Source organism: Cannabis sativa, chromosome 3 (genome assembly GCF_029168945.1).
Source record: "Cannabis sativa cultivar Pink pepper isolate KNU-18-1 chromosome 3, ASM2916894v1, whole genome shotgun sequence".
NCBI classification, from domain to species: Eukaryota; Viridiplantae; Streptophyta; class Magnoliopsida; order Rosales; family Cannabaceae; genus Cannabis; species Cannabis sativa.
The window spans coordinates 12,296,000-12,312,195 of NC_083603.1; the positions used below are offsets into that span (position 1 = coordinate 12,296,000).

At 37.9% G+C, this 16,196-nt stretch overlaps 1 protein-coding gene across 4 annotated transcripts in view; it reads right to left on the minus strand.

Annotated features, from left to right (window-relative positions):
* LOC115708805 (uncharacterized) overlaps nucleotides 1-16,196 on the minus strand; it is a 56,027-nt gene that overhangs the window by 32,005 nt on the left and 7,826 nt on the right. For 2 of the 4 annotated variants that reach the window (XM_061111664.1, XM_030636820.2), the window contains one exon: nucleotides 2,062-2,256. The exons of 1 other annotated variant lie outside the window; for it this stretch is intronic. In XM_061111664.1, the coding sequence (XP_060967647.1) occupies nucleotides 2,092-2,256 (165 nt within the window). In that variant the 3' untranslated portion in view covers nucleotides 2,062-2,091. Of the gene's footprint in view, nucleotides 1-2,012; nucleotides 2,257-16,196 lie in introns of those variants that run through there. One more of the 4 variants, XM_030636821.2, reaches the window with a different exon arrangement.

Here is a 16,196-nt window from a genome sequence, read left to right on the forward strand (position 1 = left end):
TAGTCTCTACAGGCAAAATACCAAATTATTTGTGGGTAAAGATCCACTTAGCAACATTATGGACGGCAAAATTACAAATTTTGAAAATATAAGAAAACGTACAACCATTAAAAGAAGTAGAAAGCTTAAAGCAAAAAGAGGAGTAGTTTTCAATCTCTTATCAAGTTTCCTTACAATTGAGAGAATTGATCACTATCCTTGAGTCACTTTCCACAATGATGAACTTGTAATCTTTGGAAACCACTTGAGGTTAGCTCAAGTGGCCATAGGTGGGTGTGTGTGTGTCTTGGAGGTCCTGGGTTCGAGTCCCAGGTAAAACATGGTTGTAATATATAAACGCTTAAATAAAAAAAAATAAAAAAAATAAAAAAACTTGTAATCTTTGGACTTTGCCAACTCTCAAGCAACACGTCGCCGCTTCTCCACAAAGAGCATCCGAAAAAACTAAATCTGTCGTGCTAACCCCGATCACCTCACCTAAGTGATTTCTAGCAACAACCGCTATACACGAGCTTTCAAATCCCACTTTAACATTGCAATTTAGTTTGATCCAATCCTGAGGAGGAGGAGGAGGCCAAACCTCCTCACGAACAGGAGAGGGAGCAAGGATAAGAATCACTCTCAAGTCTGCATAAGAGTAACAAATAGAATCAATGCATTGGTTCAAATTAAGCAACTTATGATTATGTACCTTTTCATTTCGGGCTCGCCAAATAGTGTCAACAACAATAGATAAAGACTCCATCAACATTGATGCCCCTATTATTCAGACTTCAAATAAACTTGACCCAGTCCCACATACAAATGCTAGAATTACACACTGCAAAGATACGTTACGGAGAAGATCTCCACAAATGGAATGTCAGATCGCATTTGAGAAACAGGCGCTCCAAAGATTCTTCCTCCACTCCACATAAAAGGCAATTAACATCGTCAACATGAAGTCTCTTACCAAGAATAGCCCTAGTCGGAAGGGCTTTTGACAGGATGCACCACCAAAGGGTCTTATGCCTCCCCATAATTTTACTATTCCAAAGCTTATTCCACATGGATGGGGCAACCTCACAAGGCGGAGCTCTAAGTAAGGCTTGAGTAAGATAAACCGTTTTGCAAGAGAATTTCCCGTTCCGCCCTATTGTCCAAACCCATTTATCTTTCCCTTGACCAGGGGGTCTACCCTCTTTCAGAATAGCTGAAGTAGTTTCACTGTCAAACATACAATACAACTTCTGAATGTCCCACTCTCCTGAGCTAGTCAGGAAGTCTGCCACCTTCCTTAGGCCACACTCAGAGTGACCATTAGATATAGGGTATAAGGATTTACCATGGGTGACTCACACATCCTACCAAATATTGGTATCCCTTCCATCAGAGATCACTTTACAAGCTCCTTCTCTTTGGAGGTCACTAGCTTTGACCACATTTTTTTAAAACCAAGAATTAGAGTTCTTGTACTTACAATTAAGAAACTCCTTCCCTTTGAGGTACTTGGCTCATCACAGCAAAGAGACTGACTTTCACATAAAAGATTCCACCCTTACTTAGCTAGGAAGGTAAGATTCATCTCCTTAGTTATACGAAAACTAAGACCACCTCTTGACTTAGGGAGACAAATCTTATCACAAGCTTTCAACTGGATTCCTCGGTTCCCTTTCTCAATTCCCCACCAGAAATCACGAACCAAGCCATCAATTCTTGCAACAAGTCTATTAGAGAGCTTGGTGGTTTGCATCGCATACATAGGCATGGACAGTCCCACATACTTGATCAGAGTAGCACGCCCCAGTTTAGAGAGGGTTTTAGCCTTCCAACCCTGCAATTTCGAGGTAAGATTCTCAACAACAAAGTTAAAATAAGCATCCTTCTGTCTAGAGCAAAATAAAGGAAGCCCCAAATATTTAACGTTTCCTTTCGACCCTGTAACGTCCTAATGCTAAGGTACGCTACAATGCTTTTTCAATTATTTAGTGCAATCTTTGCTAATCAAAGAGTTTTCTTGAAAAACGTTTCAAATTAAAACTTGTATATTAATTAATAAACTTTATAATATATTAAAATATTTACAATTGCCGGGATCCCGTTTTCAAACTTTTAAAAATTAATATTCCAAAATACACATGTCACAGGTCGCACAGCGACTACAAAATACAATCCCCAGATGTCCCGAGACCGAACACACCAGGTCGCACTGCTTTGACATGTACAATCCCATCCTAGCTCAGGTTCACTCCTGTTCAGCTTTCGCCTTTCCTTTACCTACACATGGAAGCAGAACTGTGAGTCGATTGACTCAGTAAGAAATGCATATAACATATCATATAATTTTTGACTTGTAATGTAATGACCGCTCTAGTAATGTGATTAGAAAAGGCAATTAGCACTAATTTTTATTATTTTTATTATTATTTGTGAATTAATTTTAAATGTGGACCCAATATTTAGAAATAAATATTAGAGTTATAATTTCTCAATTCTGGAGATTTTATTAAACTCTAGGGGTATTATTTAGCTTATATGTGAAATATGTTAATTTTGTAATTTTTGCTCGGCGATAACGGAAAATGCGATGGATGGCTAGATTGATCACATGGGTAAGTTTAGAACCCTATTTCATAGTGAGAAATAATTTAGAGAAAATAAATTATCGGGATTGAGCGGGGTTATGGAATTGACCATTTTACCCCTAGCTTTAGAAATACCCTAGTTTTAAGTCTAAGGGCATTTTAGTCATTTGCTAATAAATGGAATAGGTGGTTGTCCCTTTAGTTGACACCTAGCATTTAAGTTAGAAAGAGTTAAGTAATTAACTCATTTTCATTTGAAAAATAAAGGAAAAACAAAGAAAAATCAAAAATCAAGAGAAGCTCTCTCTTCTCTCTTTCTCTCTTCGAAGGCAGCAAGGGCAAGGGGTTTTGGGAGCTGAAATTCTGTGTTTTCAGCAAAGGATTCAAGAGGAATCAAGACAAGGTAACCCTAGTTCTTCTCCCCTTAAGTTTTTGAAGTTTTAGTTTAGTTTCACTATGAATTTCTAGGTTTAGTGGCTGTTGGGTTTTGAAATGCTTGGGGTTCAATTTCTGGGGTTAATTTGAGTCAATCTAAGTCCCTAGCTACTGGTTTTGATGCTTGTGAATGGTTTTAAGCAAGCTTGAGTTTTGAAACTCAAGCTTTGTTCATTAATGGCAACTTGAGTTGTAATGGTTTATTCTGTGAATTACTGCCTGGAAATCATTGTGTATGCATTGTATAGGTATACTGGAGAGTTTGGAAAGGTTTGGGCTTGATTTGAATTAAGGGGGATGATTTTTGGTTCCCAGCAGCAGAACCGAAATTCCGGTTCTGGGAGGCTGTACCAGCCTGGTCGACCGGTTGGTGACCCAGAACCGGATTGCCGGTTGGGAACCGGTCTGCCTGTTGGGGGAATTTCTAGAACCCTAGTTTTGGCCAATTTTGAGATATTTAGGGTATTGCCATGAGGTTTATCGATAGGAAAACTTTTAGTTTCAAGTTTAGGTCCCGGAAAGTGATTAGCGAGTCACTCATCTGTGTTGCTATTATTGTGATTAGGGCATCCATCTAGCACGTGAATTCCGTTCAGGTCGGCCAGCACACTTGAATTCGGAAAACAGGTAAGAACTGTGTATAATGTATGATGTGATTATCTGAATGTGTGTATATGTATTTATATATGCATGCTTGAATTATGTTAAGCACTACCAACACTTGTATGAATAAGTTATAGAGTGTATTGGTATAGTGATTGTGAGTACGATACAGTGATACCAACACAAGCATGGGAAAATGCTAAGGTGTGTGGTACATCACTCAGTGTTACTCAGTGATCGGGATAAACCCTACCAACACTCGTACAGTGAGGTACGATGTGTATGTGGTATAGTGGTTGTACCCTGGTATTGAACGTTCATACTCATCTGTTAAGCTCTGTAAATAGGTGTATGGGCGCCTATTTACAGGTCAGAAATTATATGGTATGTTATATGCATTTCTTACTTAGTCTGTTGACTCACAGTTTCTGCTTCTATGTGTAGGTAAAGGAAAGGCGAAGGCTGAACAGGAGTGAACCTGAGCTCGGGTGAGGTTGTACATGTCAAGCGGCGCGACCTGGAGTGTTCGGTCTCGGGACATCTGGGAGTTATATTTTGAAAGTCGCTGTGCGACCTGAAAATTATGTATTTTGAAATGTAAAGTTTAAAAAGTAAATTTTACAAAGTTTGAAATCGGGATCTCGGGATTCGTAAATATTATATTATATTACAAAGTTTAATGTTTAAAGCAAAAGTTTTAATTTGACACATTTTTCGAGAAATTTCTTTGATTAGCAAAGATTGCACAATAATTGAAAAAGCACTGTAGCGTGCCTTAGCATTAGGGCGTTACAATTTTGGTATCAGAGCCGCCAGGTTTGTTTACCGAAGCTTGTTATGACATGTACAATCTTCATCAGAGAAAGCTCGGTTCACGGTTCAGTAAGCCCGTACTTGTTTAGTATTTTAAATGAATGTGAAAGCATGTTAGGAAGCATATTAGATTTAAATATATTTCTTTAAAAAGAAAAGAAAGTGTGTTGCCTTTAAGTTATTAAAAGCGGTGTTAATTTTGATCGCTGTCTAACCTGCCTGGCTTATGGATTCGCAGGCTAAGTCCTATTAAATGGACGCCCCGCGAAATACAAGAAGTCAGGGTGGCATGGTTGAGACCGGAGGCGGTCAGGGGAATCCTCAAAATCCTCGTGGTCGCGGCCGTGGCCGAGGCAGAGCTCAGGGTGGTCGCCATGTAAATCCACCTCAAGCTCCTCCTGATTGGGAGCAAAGATTTGCTGAGATGCAAGATAGAATCCGCCAGCAAGATGAAGAGATTCAAAGGTTGAGGCAGCAGGGTCCTCCTGCCGTGCCTCCTCAAGTGGTTCAAGCCGTTGCAGTTCCTGCGGTGCCAGCAGAACAACCTGTTGTTGGCAACCGTATGGAGCCGTTGTATGAAAGATTCCGGAAACAAGCACCTCCAGTGTTTCTGGGAGGCCCTGATGTGATGAAGGCCGAGCAGTGGCTTTCAGTGATTGAACGCATCCTTAATTTTATGGGAGTGGTTGGAAATGACCGGGTAACTTGTGCCACTTTTCAGTTTCAGGAAGACGCTCTCGTGTGGTGGGAGTTAATAACCCTCACTCGAGATGTCACGCTGATGACCTGGGAAGAATTCAAGGAGTTGTTTAACTCCAAGTATTACAATGAAGCAGTCCGCAGTGCAAAACGGAAAGAGTTCACTGAACTAGTTCAATCTGAGGGAATGTCGGTTACAGAGTATAAGACAAAGTTTGACCGTTTGGCCAAGCTTGCAGCGGGAATTGTCCCAACCGACTTCAGTAAGAAAGAGAAATACTTGGCGGGTTTGAGTGCAAAGATTAGACATGATCTGGTTATTACTACTACTGAGGCAACCACTTATGCAGAGATGGTTGAAAAGGCTTTGAGAGCCGAGGGTGCGGTGAAATTCCTTCAGGAGCCCCGGGTGACTCCGAGTGTTGGTGGAACCCCCACTATTCCTACTCCTGTTTATGGTAGGGATGGTGGTGACTCCACCACCGAGCAGAAAAGAAAAGTTGTTCCAGCTTCTGGTGGCTCGGGGCAAAGTAAGCGGTTCCGTGGGAACCAAGGCAGAGGAGGACGCCAGGGTTACTCTTATCCTGAGTGTCCAAGGTGTAAGAAACATCATCCGGGAGAATGTAACCGGAAGACATGCTTCCTGTGTGGCATGGTGGGGCATTTCAAGAAAGATTGCCCCCAGGCAAAGAAAGAGGAGCCGAAAGCTGAGGTGAAACCAGTTCCTGCTCGTGTGTTTGCCATTACCCAAGCTGATGCTGCAGCCAGTCCTTCTGTTGTGACAGGTCAGCTTCCCGTCAACAACTTATTATTTACAGTATTATTTGACTCGGGAGCTACACGTTCATATGTGGCTACAAGAGTGATTGATCTTTTGGGTAGGCCTTGTGATATTTTAGAAAGAGGGTTTGGAACCCTAATGCCTAGCGGGGAATTGGTTATCTCTAATAGGCGCATTAGGTCTATGCCAATTAGGATCGAAGATAGGGAATTGAGTACTGATCTCATAGAATTGAAACTAACTGAGTTTGATATTATACTGGGAATGGATTTTCTATCCAAGTATTCGGCCAGTATAGATTGTAGGCGTAAAATGGTGACTTTTCAGCCAGAAGGTGAAGATCCATTTGTTTATGTTGGATCAGTTCAGGGGTCTCGGATTCCGGTTATTTCTGTGCTGAGGGCTAGAGATTTACTATGCGATGGTTGTGTAGGATTTCTAGCGGTGGTATTTGACTCCAGCAGACCTGAAACATTTGGGCCTGAGGTAGTCCGGGTGGTGAAAGATTTTCTTGATGTGTTTCCCGAAGAGTTGCCGGGATTGCCGCCACAGCGAGAGATTGATTTTGTAATTGATTTGGCACCTGGAGTTGAACCTGTTTCTAAAGCTCCGCATAGGATGGCTCCAGCAGAACTCAAGGAGCTTAAGTTACAACTTCAGGGGATGCTTGACATTGGGTTTATTCGACCCAGTGTATCGCCCTGGGGAGCTCCGGTTCTTTTTGTGAAAAAGAAAGATGGTTCCCTCAGAATGTGTATTGATTATCGGGAACTAAACAAGCTGACGATTAAGAACAAGTACCCGTTGCCTAGGATCGATGATCTGTTCGATCAGCTTCAGGGAAAGACAGTGTTTTCGAAGATTGATTTACGGTCGGGTTATCATCAACTCAGAATTCGGGAGGAGGACATACCGAAAACTGCTTTTAGAACCAGATATGGGCAATATGAGTTTCTGGTAATGTCGTTCGGATTGACTAATGCTCCTGCGGCCTTTATGGATCTCATGAATAGGGTATTCAAGGATTTCCTCGATAACTGCGTTATAGTATTTATCGATGACATTCTTGTATACTCTCAATCAGAAGAGGAGCACGAGCATCATCTTCGAATGGTGTTACAGCGACTTAGGGATCACAAGCTGTATTCCAAGTTCAAAAAGTGCGAATTCTGGTTGTCTGAAGTGTCCTTCCTGGGACACATTGTTGGAAAGAATGGAATTATGGTTGATCCAAATAAGATAGAATCGGTGAAGAATTGGCTGAGGCCCAAGTCTGTGACGGAAGTTTGAAGTTTTCTCGGGTTAGCAGGATATTATCGACGTTTCGTCGAAGCATTTTCTAAACTTTCTATGCCCCTAACCGAATTGACCAAGAAAAATCAGAGATTTTTGTGGTCAGATAAGTGTGAGTCAAGCTTTCAGGAGTTGAAGCAACGTTTGATAACAGCTCCGGTGTTAGCTTTGCCATCAGATCAAGAGAAATTTGTTGTTTATTGTGATGCATCCAGACAGGGTCTGGGATGTGTTCTGATGCAAGCTGACAGAGTCATAGCCTATGCCTCTCGTCAACTGAAGGATTATGAGCAGCGTTACCCAACTCATGATTTAGAGCTCGCTGCTGTGGTTTTTGCTTTGAAGATTTGGCGACATTATCTTTACGGTGAAAAGTGTGAGATTTATACTGATCATAAGAGTCTTAAATACTTTTTCACCCAGAAAGATTTGAATATGAGGCAGAGAAGGTGGCTGGAGTTGGTTAAAGACTACGATTGTGAAATACTGTATCACCCCGGGAAAGCCAATGTTGTGGCCGATGCTCTAAGCAGAAAAGGTCCCGGTCAAGTGTGTACTACGGTTATGATAGCCCCTCAACTAGCCTCGGAAATGGTTAGTGTAGGAATTGAGTTCGTGGTCGGGAAATTACATAATTTGACACTCCAATCTGATCTGTTGGAGAGAATCAGAAAGGCACAACTGGAAGATCCCGAGCTAGTTAAAGTTCGAGACGAAGTAGTGGCTGGTCGGCCTAGAGGCTTTTCAGTCTCGAGCAGTGGAATGTTGTTATATAAAGCTCGAGTTTGTGTTCCTAGTGTTGATGAGCTTAAGAAAGAAATACTTGATGAAGCTCACACCACGCCTTATTCGTTGCATCCGGGAACCACCAAGATGTATCAGGATTTGAAACCCTACTTCTGGTGGTATGGGATGAAAAGAGATGTGGTGGACTATGTGTCCAAGTGTTTAACCTGCCAGCAGATTAAGGCTGAACATCAGAGGCCGGCAGGGTTATTGCAACCTTTAGTCCTTCCAGAATGGAAGTGGGAGGACATCGCAATGGACTTTGTAACTGGTTTGCCTAGAACTACGGAATGTATGATTCTGTTTGGGTTATCGTGGATAGATTCACAAAGTCAGCTCACTTCCTACCAGTGAAAGTTACATATTCAGTGGATCAGTATGCTGAATTGTATGTGAAGGAAATAGTTCGTCTCCACGGAGCCCCTAAATCTATTGTGTCAGATAGGGATCCAAAGTTCACATCGAAATTTTGGGTAAGTCTTCAGAAGGCTATGGGTACCTAGTTAAAGTTTAGTACAGCCTTTCACCCTCAGACTGATGGTCAGTCAGAAAGAACTATCCAGATCTTGGAAGATTTGCTGCGAGCCTGTGTCATGGACTTTGAGGGTTCATGGAGTAAGTATTTGCCTTTAATTGAATTCTCCTACAACAACAGCTACCAAAGTACAATAGGGATGGCTCCCTATGAGATGTTATATGGTAGAAAATGTCGTTCTCCTATTCATTGGGACGAGACAGGAGAAAGGAAGTACCTGGGTCCAGAGTTAGTGCAGAGGACCAATGAAGCCATTGATAAGATCAAGGCTCGGATGCTTGCTTCTCAAAGCAGGCAGAAAAGTTATGCTGATCCGAAGCGCAGAGATGTTACATTTCAGGCAGGGGAACATGTTTTCCTGCGGGTTTCACCAATGAAGGGTATTAGGCGCTTCGGGAAGAAGGGTAAGTTAAGCCCTAGGTTCATTGGGCCATTTCAGATACTCGAGAAGGTCGGGCAGGTAGCGTATCGGCTAGCCTTACCACCAGCTTTATCAGCTGTTCATGACGTATTTCACATCTCTATGTTAAGGAAATACGTGTCAGACCCGACTCATGTCTTGAGTTATGAAGCCCTTGAACTACAACCATACTTATCCTATGAAGAGCAGCCTCTTCAGATTTTGGATAGAAAAGATAAGGTTCTTCACAACAAGACTATTGCACTGGTTAAGGTGCTCTGGACGAACAGTAAGGTGGAAGAAGCCACCTGGGAATTGGAGTCAGATATGAGGACTCAACACCCAGAGCTATTCAGGTTAGATTTCGGGGACGAAATCCTATTAACGGGGCGATAATTGTAATGACCGCTCTAGTAATGTGATTAGAAAAGGCAATTAGCACTAATTTTTATTATTTTATTATTATTTGTGAATTAATTTTAAATGTGGACCCAATATTTAGAAATAAATATTAGAGTTATAATTTCTCAATTCTGGAGATTTTATTAAACTCTAGGGGTATTATTTAGCTTATATGTGAAATATGTTAATTTTGTAATTTTTGCTCGGCAATAACGGAAAATGCGATGGATGGCTAGATTGATCACATGGGTAAGTTTAGAACCCTATTTCATAGTGAGAAATAATTTAGAGAAAATAAATTATCGGGATTGAGCGGGGTTATGGAATTGACCATTTTACCCCTAGCTTTAGAAATACCCTGGTTTTAAGTCTAAGGGCATTTTAGTCATTTGCTAATAAATGGAATAGGTGGCTGTCCCTTTAGTTGACACCTAGCATTTAAGTTAGAAAGAGTTAAGTAATTAACTCATTTTCATTTGAAAAATAAAGGAAAAACAAAGAAAAATCAAAAATCAAGAGAAGCTCTCTCTTCTCTCTTTCTCTCTTCGAAGGCAGCAAGGGCAAGGGGTTTTGGGAGCTGAAATTCTGTGTTTTCAGCAAAGGATTCAAGAGGAATCAAGACAAGGTAACCCTAGTTCTTCTCCCCTTAAGTTTTTGAAGTTTTAGTTTAGTTTCACTATGAATTTCTAGGTTTAGTGGCTGTTTGGTTTTGAAATGCTTGGGGTTCAATTTCTGGGGTTAATTTGAGTCAATCTAAGTCCCTAGCTACTGGTTTTGATGCTTGTGAATGGTTTTAAGCAAGCTTGAGTTTTGAAACTCAAGCTTTGTTCATTAATGGCAACTTGAGTTGTAATGGTTTATTCTGTGAATTACTGCCTGAAAATCATTGTGTATGCATTGTATAGGTATACTGTTGAGTTTGGAAAGGTTTGGGCTTGATTTGAATTAAGGGGGATGATTTTTGGTTCCCAGCAGCAGAACCGGAATTCCGGTTCTGGGAGGCCTGTACCAACCGGTCGACCGGTTGGTGACCTAGAACCGGATTGCCGGTTGGGAACCGGTCTGCCTGTTGGGGGAATTTCCAGAACCCTAGTTTTGGCCAATTTTGAGATATTTAGGGTATTGCCATGAGGTTTATCGATAGGGAAACTTTTAGTTTCAAGTTTAGGTCCCGGAAAGTGATTAGCGAGTCACTCATCTGTGTTGCTATTATTGTGATTAGGGCATCCATCTAGCACGTGAATTCCGTTCAGGTCGGCCAGCACACTTGAATTCGAAAAACAGGTAAGAACTGTGTATAATGTATGATGTGATTATCTGAATGTGTGTATATGTATTTATATATGCATGCTTGAATTATGTTAAGCACTACCAACACTTGTATGAATAAGTTATAGAGTGTATTGGTATAGTGATTGTTGTGATTGTGAGTACGATACAGTGATACCAACACAAGCATGGGAAAATGCTAAGGTGTGTGGTACATCACTCAGTGTTACTCAGTGATCGGGATAAACCCTACCAACACTCGTACAGTGAGGTACGATGTGTATGTGGTATAGTGGTTGTACCCTGGTATTGAACGTTCATACTCATCTGTTAAGCTCTGTAAATAGGTGTATGGGCGCCTATTTACAGGTCGGAAATTATATGGTATGTTATATGCATTTCTTACTTAGTCTGTTGACTCACAGTTTCTGCTTCTATGTGTAGGTAAAGGAAAGGCGAAGGCTGAACAGGAGTGAACCTGAGCTCGGGTGAGGTTGTACATGTCAAGCGGCGCGACCTGGAGTGTTCGGTCTCGGGACATCTGGGAGTTATATTTTGAAAGTCGCTGTGCGACCTGAAAATTATGTATTTTGAAATGTAAAGTTTAAAAAGTAAATTTTACAAAGTTTGAAATCGGGATCCCGGGATTCGTAAATATTATATTATATTACAAAGTTTAATGTTTAAAGCAAAAGTTTTAATTTGACACCTTTTTCGAGAAATTTCTTTGATTAGCAAAGATTGCACAATAATTGAAAAAGCACTGTAGCGTGCCTTAGCATTAGGGCGTTACATGTAATTAGGCGCCCATACACCTAATTACAAGGCTCAACAGATGAGTATGAACGTTCTAACTAGGATACGACCATGTACCACGTACCACATGCACTCAATATACCATCGTACTAGTGTAGGTAAGGTATGGACCGCACCTCGAATACTGTTAAGTGTTGTACCACAGACACCTTGTACCTTTCTGTACAAGTGCAAGTAACACCACGATGTACTTTCAGACATCATACACTTTACCAATGCACTCTGTACTGAACCGTACAAGTGTTGGTAGCATATAAGCATGCATATACAAATAACATATACATACACTCAGATATCCATATCACACATTATATACAGTTCTTATCTTCTTTCCGAATTCAAGTGTGATGGCCGACCTGAACGGAAAGTCTCGTGCTAGATGGATGCCCTAATCACATTATGAAACCGGGTAAGTTTACATGAACAAAACCCTAATCCTGGGAAATCCAAAACCATAACCCTAGGTTTTGTCACACTCTCTAGGGATTATTCTAACTCTGGAAATGGGGAAACACCCAACCAAGGCACCGCAAAGACGAAAATTGAGAAAATGAAAGGCCCGGGGAACCCTGCCAAAACCGGCTAACCGGTTTTAGAGGCTCTGCAAACCAACTAGTTGGTTTGCACCAGTTTCCCAAAACCTTTCATTCCTTGCTCAATTCTCCACCAAATGCAATCAAACCTTCCAAAGTACCTAATTAGGTATACACAATATATTCCAGCCAAAAAATCACAGAACAAACCATTGAAACTCAACTTGCCATTAAAGATCAAAGCTTTGAACTCAAAGCTTAAACTTGCATAAAACCAACAACACACACTAAAACCAGCTGCTAGGAGTTAAAATCAACTCAAATGAACCTTAGGATTCGAACCCTAAACATTTCTAACCTTAACAACTCCCATTTCACAAAATCACATATTCAAATTAAAGAAATAACTTCAAAATATAAGAAATTAATAGTTCTAGGGTTACCTTTGCTTAACACCACAGGAATTCAGCTAACACTTCCTCAAATACTCCAGAAAAATCCCAGGTCTTCGCTGGTTCTTGCTAGGCTTGAAGAGGATGGAAAGAGAGAGGGATAATTGGGTTTTTCTTCTTCCTTTTCTTTTAATTAAATGATTCTAATTTAAATTTCTCTACAACTAAGTAATATTCAGCTGAATATTAATAAATGGACAGCTGCCATCTCCAAAAAGAAGCCACCTAATCACTTTTTTAAAATGACCAAAATGCCCTCTTGCTTAAATCTAAAGCCAACTTAATCCTAGGGGTAAAATGGTCAAAACCATAACCTCGATCAAGCCCGGTATTCTATTTTCTCTAATATATTTCCCACTAAGAAATAAGGTTCTAAACTTACCCATGTGATCAAACTAGCCATCCATCGCATTTTCCGTTGTCGCCGAGCAAAAATTACAAAAATAACATATTTCACATATAAGCTAAATAATACCCCTAGAGTTTAATAAAATCTCCGAAATTGAGAAATTATAACTCTAATATTTATTTCTAAATTTTGGGGTCTACAAATAATTAATTCATAAATGATTATAAAATAATAGAAATTAGTGCTAATTGCCTTTACTAATCCAAATTACTAAAACGATTATTACAGACCCTCTAATTCCCAAGGCATCTCGAATCCCTTGTTTCACATCCATAGGGGTATTTCTACTGAAAAATATAAAAGATTTAAGTTTATTAACCTGTTGCCCTGACCAAGAACAAAACATTTCAATGCAATCCAGTAGCCTTTTGCTTCAGCTAGAGAGGCTTTACCCACCAAGATTAGGTCATTAGCAAAGAATTGTGGGATAGAGTGGGGCCACCCCGGGAAAGTTTAATGCCCCTGATTTTCCCATTACCCAAGGCTCTATCAAGAAGTCTCGACAGAATCTCAACCGCCCAAATAAAAAAGTAAGGTGAAAGAGAATCTCCCTCACGGAGACCACAAGTCAGAGTGATGTTCCCAACTTGACCAACATTAAGATACACATTCAGAGACGTAGTTGTAATATATTGGGAAACCCATTTACAGAACACCTCTGGCACCCCATAGCAATACAGATAATGGTTAACAAAATGGCAGCTCATCTTGTCATAGACTTTCATCAAATTAATTTTAATTGCTAACAAGCCTTCTTTATCCTTCTTTTTATTGAAAGAGTGAATGATTTTTTGTACGATAACATTATTAGTATGGGTACTTCTATTAGATACAAAGATAGCCTGAGTAGGACAAATAATCTGTGGGAGAATAGTGTTACATTTTTTTTTTTTTAATTTTAGTAAAATTTTATAATACTTAACTAAATAAAAATATTTGTGTAATTATAATTTTATTCAATTAAATGCTTTAATTTAACTTAGACTATGTATACTTTTACGTTTTGTTATAAATGCCAAACTTTTACATTTTGTTATAGACGCTGATAATAAATACTTATTTTATATTTTAAATCATTAATAAAATACATTATTGATTGAGCTGAGAGAAAAAAAAAGAGTAATTAAAGGTATTTAACATTTTACTATACTTTTTGTTAAAAAAAAAATACTACACTTATTTTCATCATAAACATTTTATTATAGTTAGTAATAGTATCGTAAATACCGGTCAGATCTCTTGACATGACACAAAACTAATATGAGCCTAAGAGACACGGGCACGACCTAGTATGAAAAAATAAGAGTTTGGGCACGATACGGTAAATTGGCACAACACAATATAAAAAAAAAAAAAAATGAGTTCAAGTACAACACGACATGACAAGCTCAAAAACACAACATGTAAGCATAAATGGATAGCCCAAACGCACCACATTAAAAATTCTTATAATAACAATAGTAATAATAATACATATGTATTTACTAAATTAATTTGTTATAGATAAAAAGTTATATAAAAATAATTGAAACTTAAAAAATACATATTATTTTATTCATTAACTCATTAATCATAAAAAAAAAATAGTGGAAAAATGAAACCCGAATTCAAGCCCGTATAAGAAAATAAGTTTACTTATTTATGAAAAACAAACTTTTCGAGTAAACCACGGCACAAGTCCTAGTTGGGCACAAAAATATAGGCTCATAGATCGTGCCAGACTTACTCTTTAAAATATTAGTACGACACAACACAATTCACATACTTTTATGGGTCAACACGACACGAACCATATTATTGTAGACTTTTTAAAATATAGGTCAGGGCGACACATGTTTACTCCTATGCTCCCTAACCAAATTAAAATTAAAGAAATATATACAGTGTCGTAGAAAGTTTACGTTTGATATTGCATTTGTTAAAATAAAAGTGTGTTTAGCTAGAGAATAGGGGTGTTCATAAAATACCCAATTTGTACTATCCAATCTAATCTAATCTACAAAGTGAGAATATCCGTACTTGTGCAGATCGGATTAGATTAGAAAATTCAAAATCCATACTTGTGCTCAGGGACGGACCCACTACTAATTATGTGGGGGCTATAGCCCCCACTAATAAAAATATTGTATTTTAAAAAATTAAATGTATTTTTTTAATTTGATAATTATAGATTAAGATAGTAGAAAAATCTCCACAAAATTAAATAAATTTATTGAGAGTGATTATAATGTAAGTATAAATATTTTTTAATGATAAATAAGCCCCCACAAAGTAAAATTTTTGGATCCGTCACTGCTTGTGCTAGATGTTGATTGACATGTAAAAATAATCAGTTCAATACAATCTACGCATATACATATTTTTAAAAAATTATTTACAACTAATATTTTAATGTAAAAAATAGTAATTTAAAAATTTAATAGATATGATACAAATATATTTAAAAATTTGATAAATTAAATATATATTTTATTCTTATATATAAGAAAAATTTAATTTAAAATAAAATTAAATAATTTCTTTCTATATTAAATTTATTTTTCTTCCTTTGAATTTCATATTTTTATTTTATTTATTTTATTATGTTGTTGAAGAGATATAACAACAATAATTTATTTTATTTAGTTGTTAATGATGTTAAATAATATTTTTTTTTTAATAAATATTGGACAATTTTTTTTTTTGAAGAAAAGCGTATTATATAAATGATAAACGGTTAGACCTCTCGGTCATTATATAAAATATTAAACAATTCAATATTAAAAAATAATCAATCCAAAATAACTGATCAAATCTACTTTTTTGCAAATTAAATTGGATTTAAGCTATAGTGCTAATTAGATTAGATCTAAAATATAAAATCTGCACTTAGTGCAAATCGAATGCACTATAAACAAAATAGTACAGATTGAATTGGATGAAGATTCCGTACTAAAGAGTACTGAAAACAAATAAATAGAAAAAAGAAATGAGAAACAAATTGGAATCATCTAGTATTTAAGATGGAAACGTTGTTCCATATTTATGCTTTGCTTGCAGATGTCTTTTCCTTTTCTGTAGTTGGTTTTATTTAGTTGCAATGCTATGTTTCTTTAAAAAAAAAGTATAAGGAAAAGAAAGAATTCAATTTAATATTATAAAATTTGAAAAAAAAAATTATTAAATTTTCGGAATGAAATTTTTTGTGCTCATGTGTCAAAAAGTGAAATTATTATAAATTCGCAAAATAAAATAAATAAAAATAGAACAAAAGTTCTTATGAGTCAAACTTGTCAACCACATAATTGGTAAGACCGCATTCAAGGACTCATACAAGAAAGATTAAATGGGCTTTATTATCTTTTCTATGCATAATTAGGAGTGAGACAATGATCCAAAGAAGAAAAATTAATGTATTTATTGTACT